This window comes from Anneissia japonica, unplaced genomic scaffold (genome assembly GCF_011630105.1).
Source record: "Anneissia japonica isolate Jap-2015-1 unplaced genomic scaffold, ASM1163010v1 scaffold681_len53498_cov87, whole genome shotgun sequence".
Taxonomy (NCBI): Eukaryota; Metazoa; Echinodermata; class Crinoidea; order Comatulida; family Comatulidae; genus Anneissia; species Anneissia japonica.
In genome coordinates, this window is record NW_022754198.1 from 23,489 (window position 1) to 30,460 (window position 6,972).

General features: G+C 51.4%; 1 protein-coding gene across 1 annotated transcript; it reads right to left on the reverse strand.

The window, feature by feature from the left end:
• Positions 1-647: 647 nt before the first annotated feature.
• On the reverse strand, positions 648-1,472 carry LOC117123147 (baculoviral IAP repeat-containing protein 3-like). Its single transcript, XM_033268997.1, has one exon. The coding sequence runs from the start codon at positions 1,470-1,472 to the stop codon at positions 648-650; it is 825 nt and encodes a 274-aa protein (XP_033124888.1).
• Positions 1,473-6,972: the final 5,500 nt, after the last annotated feature.

The window sequence follows — 6,972 nt, forward strand, 5'->3', positions numbered from 1 at the left end:
ACCTGGCATCGGTCAACGTCCTCTAGCGTCCGGAGAGACATCCAATCGAAACCGGGACACAATTCGTTCAGCACGTCGCCCACCGTGTAAGCCATCATGTCCTTCCAAGGATGAGACGAGTACGCCCTCTGCGCGATCGCCAAAACGTCTGCCACGCGTCCTCGTTCGCAAGGCCAGTCGCCGAGAACGGAAGATATCCAATTCACCGCGGACGTGCGATCGTATCCTTTCGGTCGAACGTCCAATCCTTCCATGCTTCGGTTAGTCGCCGTCCTGTTGAACGGGTTGTCCGGGTCGCGATGCACGATGCACCTTCTGGCGATCTGAAAGGGAGGTGGAGGTACGCGCCGAAACTCCGACTTGCACGCAGTCCTCAATCTGTCGATCTCTTTTATCACTTTCAAATTTCCCACTTTCAGACACCTCTTTCCACGGATAGTACAACAATATCGGGTTTCCCACTCCTCGTCGCTGACGGTCGGGTCGATGACGTGTTGGTACTCGTCGAAAAAAAATCGGTTTACCTTATCGCCGTGCAACTCGGCTTCGTTTATCGCTTTTGCAAACACTCTCATGATTCTCGTCGTTTCGGCCATCGTTTCTCTTATGATTCTCGTCGTTTCGTCCATCGTCTCCATGACCTAAACCTAACTGTGGTAAACTTTGACGACTTCACCGACTTTTGTACGACAGATCGGACACGACGCTAACCTGACGGAACACGAGTCGCAGCAGACGAGATGGTTGCACGAGGTCAGGAGGACGTTCGAATCGCGATCCATGCACACCTTGCACGACATCTCCTCCTTGAAATCCGTAAGTTCCCTCAATAGATCTCCGCGAGATTTCTCGTCGTCGTCGTCGTCGTCGCCGACGCGTACCTTGTTCGTATAGCTTTCGACGGGCGCACGAACTCCTTCTTCCTCTTCTTTTCGTTCCGGGCGTTCGTCTTCGGCATCTTCTTCCAAGCGAAGTTCGGCGATCAGAGACACCAAGCTCTCTTGTTTCGACGGATCTTCGACCCCGTCCTTTTTCCTGTCGTCGGCCCCATTTTCATCGAAGTCGATTATGCTCGAGATCAGAACTTGGTTTGTCAACGAGTACACTTGTCCTTTCTTCTCGAGATGATCGCTCACGACCTTTGCGATCACGTCGCTGTCGAATCCGAATTCGGAGGCAAAATTAATCTTGGAAATCAGGGTTTCCTTCGTCTTGCGCCGCAACCACAAGCACGAACTCCCGTGTTCGGTGTGTTCAGAAAGAGGAAGGTCGTCCGGCTCCCATCGGCACAGCAATATTCCGCAAAAGAAACACCTGGCGTTATCTTCGAAAACCCCGTAGAAGAACCCTGCTTCCGACATCGACCTTCCGTCGGGTCTGTCATGCGGCCAGTTGCGAAAGGTTTTCACCCTGTCTTCCTCGTCTTCAAATTTTGGAAAGGTAGCGGTTCTCTGCATAATTTCCTTTTGCATTACCTACTGATAATAGACTGATTTCGTATGAAGACAAATATGCACAATAACAACTTTATATTGTTTTTTTGTAATAAAGATTTTATTGAAGACAAAACAGAATATAAGATTTCTTGTTTTTCTTTTTTCTTTAGTACTTAATATAACCCTAACCCTAACCCTAACCCTAACCTAATTTTTTTTTAAATTCTATTCCGAAGACGGGTTGTACTTCAACATTTTCGAGAACAGCCAGTCGTCCAGTTGCTGTTCCAGTTCTTCGTCTCCGTAAACGACCGTGTCTTGGTCGGAAATGTCCTGTTCGTCCGACGATTCGACTGGAAGCTGAGAATCCTCCGGAAAGTAGTCGGCGAGGTTTCCTTCTCCGGCTGTTCGTTCGTCGTCGACAAGGAGTTGAGAGTCCTCGGAAAAGGATTCCGTTAGGTTTCCTTTGCCGTCTGCGGTCTCAGCTTCTCTTCGTTCGTCGCCGACGCCAACAGTTTGGGAGGTGCTTGCGTCGTCGTCGTCTTCGTCGTCGAACTTGATCCTTTTAGTATAAGGAGCATCCGACTGAAGAAAAACAATCAAAAAATAAAAATAAAAATAAAGGTAAAATAACATCACGTCACACGTTACGTCCTCTTTGAAAAATGACGTCCTGATCCTTGTCGCTCGAATCGTCGTCGTCGTGGTCGTCGTTGGCTTCGTCCTTCTCGCCTCGTTTGTCGCCGGATCGCAACAACCTGACTCATTTCCGCGAAAACAGGAAACTCTGGAGAACGACCACGACGCAGAACCTGATGGCCTGCGAGGCGGTGAGAACGATCGCCCAGTGTCGTCCAACCTTGTTGATCGGACAGTCGGTGTCGTCGATGCTGTTGGCGCTGAGGTCCAGAAGGTTTTCGTAGCAGTCGCCCAAGGACGTATCGCACTCCATCAAGTCCCGACCGTCGAAGGCGCACGGACCTAGTTTGTAGACGAGCACGTTACTGACGAGGTCGACGGTGGCGATCGCTACGCTTGCCAGAGACGCCGCATCCCAAACGTCGGAGAGTGATGTGTACCTGGAGATCGCGGCGGCGAACACGAACGCGTGCACCACGTATTCCGAAGACAGAGGGTAGACGATCGCTCCTGCGAACACGTCCACAAGCAGGGTCGTCACGACGATTAGGATGCCCGCGTTTCTATACCACCCCCAACCGCTGCCGCTATGAAAGCCATCGGACGAATTGGTTATGTGCAGCATCGCCGGTGCTATTCCGGTCGGCATGTACACGAGCGCAAACTGCACGAAGTAGTAGATGGATCCGGCCGTCCCTCCCAGTTCCACGACCGGACATCGACGATGGTCGGCATTCCATTTGAGAGCGTCCGAAACGGCTCGTTGACAGGTGCGATCCGTGCCTTTGGCACCGCATTCCCGCAACGGATCCAGATACGATGCCCCGCACGGTCCGATCAGGAATTTCAGGTTGGTGAAAAACCAGACTGGATGGCGCTCCGACTTTTACGAACGTTGCGTACAGGAAGGCGGGCAGGAATATCGCGTACCAATCGACTATAGGATGAACGTTCGCCTGAAGAAGAACGTCCACCACGAGCGAAGTCGCGATGCAGGACGAGATCAGTGAACATAACGTCGATTCTTTCATCATAGGTGGCTAGCCGCGTCGGTGACCGATGACGTTTATACTGAAGATAGGAATCCTACCTTTTTTCCCCTAAGGAAGGGGAGCCTGGAAGTGAAAATCGACCTCGCCGTCTGCCAGATCGTTTCTGACGACGGGACAACGAGCGAACCTGTACACGGCGTTCATGCACTTCCGGAATTCGAGCGCGTTCTTCAACCCTAGATCGGAGTACAACTTGCGATAGGCCGCCGAAGTCAGGACGTCGCCTGCCCTGAGTACCGTCTTCTCCCCTTTCTTATCTCTGACGACCGGTTCGCCGAAATAAAACGCACCCGATTCGCCGGGTTGCAAAGGAAGCAGCCTCTCTCTCGCTTCCGTCGTAAAGTCAACCGATAGATGTGTATAAGAGACAGGATCACATCAGTCTCGTCGCACTCGCGGCAATCGGGTAGTTTTCGGTACACGTACGCGGGGAGTCGGTGAGCCGTGAGAAATATGCTCCCTTCCTCCTCGTGGTAACAGACGAGAGTGTCGGCATCCATAAATATCCACTGTCTCGGGCGGACTACCGATCGCAGAGCTCGGCGAGCTTGCTCGGTCGCGACGAATTCCGAAAGCTTGATATGCGAGTCGCCGTTCGTCAACGTGGGCAGGATATCGTCGTCGTTGTTTTCAGCTTCGTCGGTCACGTCCCGTTCGATCACCCTCCACCTATCCCAACCGGTCTCGCTCAACCTATCGCGAAGGGTTACCTCTCGGTTCCCTTCGTGACCTGAGACGAACCAAGAAGTATCTAACCTGATCGTCTTCATTTTGGCGGCTGCGGCATTTCTTGGATACGCTAATCTTCGTCTTCGTGTCCTTCTCCATGGCGAATTCTTAGTACGGTGTGCCACCCTTCGCAGGTTCGCCGTGATAAAGAAGTTGAAAACGCTACGTCATCCGTTCAAGGACCGCTGGCGTACCCTCGACTTCACTGAAGTGACGTCATGTGTTTTTGAGCGATGACGTTGCGAGTGAGGGCGTTCGAGGCTTCGTCATCGATAACATCTTGCGCGCTATTGGCGGAACGAGTTCTGGTACCCCTTGACGTCACGAACGTTCGATGACGTATGCGAACTGTTTTAGCATATAAGTGCACCGCGATTCGAGATCGGAAGCATACCGCAAAATATGTCGTCCCAAGTAGATCGCAGACTTCAATACAGGTTCAAATCGGAAAAGGACTGGTACGCCGTCGATAATGTGGATTCCTACGGAGACGCCAAGAGAAAGATCATGGAACGAAGAGGCATGAACAGAAACGAGTCGATGCTCGTTCTGCATTTGGAAGACCACGAGACACCTCTATCCGACCAGGAACCGATAGTCAGAAACAGGAGGGTGATCGTCCAACGGCGTCCGTGCGGCTTCGAAGCCATCGCCGAACAGGAGTTGCTGAATGAAAAGATAGAGAAAGAGGTTGAGCAGGGAGGACGATATTTACAGAATCAAAAGTCTGTTCTATCGCACTCGCAGTCTCGTTCGTGGCGTCGAGCACGACGAGATAGGGCGACACCCGGAACGGGATTCCTCTCCTCTAGAATTTGCCGACATCCTGATGGCCGATCTTGCGAAAGCCGACTCCTTGGACGACATGAACGCCTGCATCGAATCTCTGCGAAAAGCCAGGGCGACGTATCCCGACAATCTACACATCTTCGGATACGAAGGAGACGACCTCGATGCCATTCTCAACGTTGCTTTGGGCATCCACCGAACTCCGGTAGTCGGCCGGAAATCCTTCGATTTGGCTACAAAAACACGTAAGCGTAGGTACAGGGAGACCGCTAAGAATCTCATCGATTTGGAATTTGCCGTTTGCAATCTCAGAAGATGGCGTGACGTCATCCTTCCAGATTCGAACGACGAGAAGACCATTCTTTTGACTATGGACACCATCAGAAATCTATTGTTGGCCGTTCGCAACGTCAGCGACATCCACGTCTGTTACGACTAGAGATCTCCGGCACATGCATTATTACTTCTCGAATCCGAAGGAAGCCCTCAAGAACATGCTGTGGGACATTAGATTATTATAATTTTGATATCTCTAACTTTCTGTTGAATCGAAAAATAAAAATTACTAAAAGAAATGAAATTATACGTTTGTTGTGTGAATATTATTAGCCTCTTCCAAACTTGCATAACGCGCTATACTGCTCGCTGCACTTACAATTAGAGAAAACAAGGATGACGATGATGGAGGTTCCCGTCGAACTCTGCAACGCAGCGAGAGAAGCGACGAAGGACGAACCGGAGATCAGGTTGCAGTTATCCAACATTTCCAATTTTTGGGACGAAGTTATGCACGGAACGGAATGCAGACGTGAGATTTGCGGAGATTGCAAGAAGAGCACGCCGTGCAGCCGATGCGTGTTATTTTCGTGCGTCGTCTGCGGTGAGATGTCCAGTCGCGCTCGGGTCGACCGGATGGTCGACCGATGTCGCGCTTGCCACAGCGACGCCGTTCGCGCCTCCAGACGGAGAGATTGCGTTCGCGAGGTTCTAAAAGCCATGACAGTGTAGCCCGCGGTCTTGGATTTCGTGACGATCCTCAAACTCGTGCAGGTCGAGCTGGCTCATCACGATCCGTACGAGATATCCGTGGCAATGAACGGATTCGAGGACGAGGGGTACCGACTCGGAAAGACGTTCGCGAACCACCTTCTCTGTTTGCCTTCCATGCAACGGTTGACTCTGGTGGACATGCCGATCGTCGACTCTTTCGTGATGACCCTGATTCGAAAGAGGAACGTCCTTCTGCACGTTCGGTTGGTCAGATGTCGCGGTAAGATGTCTCCGCCGTCGTCGAAGACGAAGACGGCGTAGAGCGTGTATGCGACGATAACTCGCCTCCGATCCTCTGTCTGGAGGAGATGCACGTGTCTCCGATCAGGCTAGCGACAACCTTCGACGGAGTCGTTTCGGAGATCGTGCTGAGAAATTGCGAGTTCGACGCGGACGAGCTCACGACCCTTGAAAAAATGAAGGTTGTAGTGGAATGACGTCGATCCCATGTATTTCAGATTTAGAAAAAAAATATAATAAATGATTGGGAAAAGTACATAAAAACTTTGTCGGGTTTTTTTAGTGTGTGAAAGTTTGCAAACTTGACGTTGAATGAGCGAGTGACAGGCGAACATAGAAAGATCGAGGCAAGGTGACAACTTTTATTTTTTTCGTATTTTTTTTACTCGACTTTCAAACAAGCGTAGTCGACCGTGAATTTCGGACAGTCTGTTGGTGTAGTACGAGCTTCGGCCCTCCTTCACGACCGGTCGGTAGCTTCCTGAATTGTCCATGCGCCTTTTAAGGCAGCAGCTCAGCAGGAACAAGCTCACGATCAATACGGCGACCGCAAGACCTATCGTCAGCGCCAAACGCAACTTATCTTGGGCGAAGAAGTCCATGGTCGGTTAACTCGGTGTCCTCGAAAACACACTTATACACTGTGAAGATTAGCGTTTGATCGATGGACGACGAAGACCGCTACGATGTTTATTACGACTGCAATATTTCTGATGTTGATATCGGCTTCGCCTGGCCGGTGCCGGAAGCAGTCGGGAAGTCTCGGAGATTTAAAGTTCGGTTCGAAAGGGAGGGACACGTTTGTGGTCGTGCCGGACGACGCGTCGGCGGAAGATCCGTCGTCTTGCGAGAAGTTGTCGTTTCTGAGCGTCCTGCCTTACGATCTGGGACCCGTCTTCCTGTCGAACGTGACCGTGCTGCCGATGTGCGGAGAGGGAATCATCGTGGTCGCCGACGGACGGGACGGATGCAACGTCTTCTTGATCGACAGCCACGTGCACGTCGAAGGATTCGAGTTCCGCTGCGACGGGTACGTC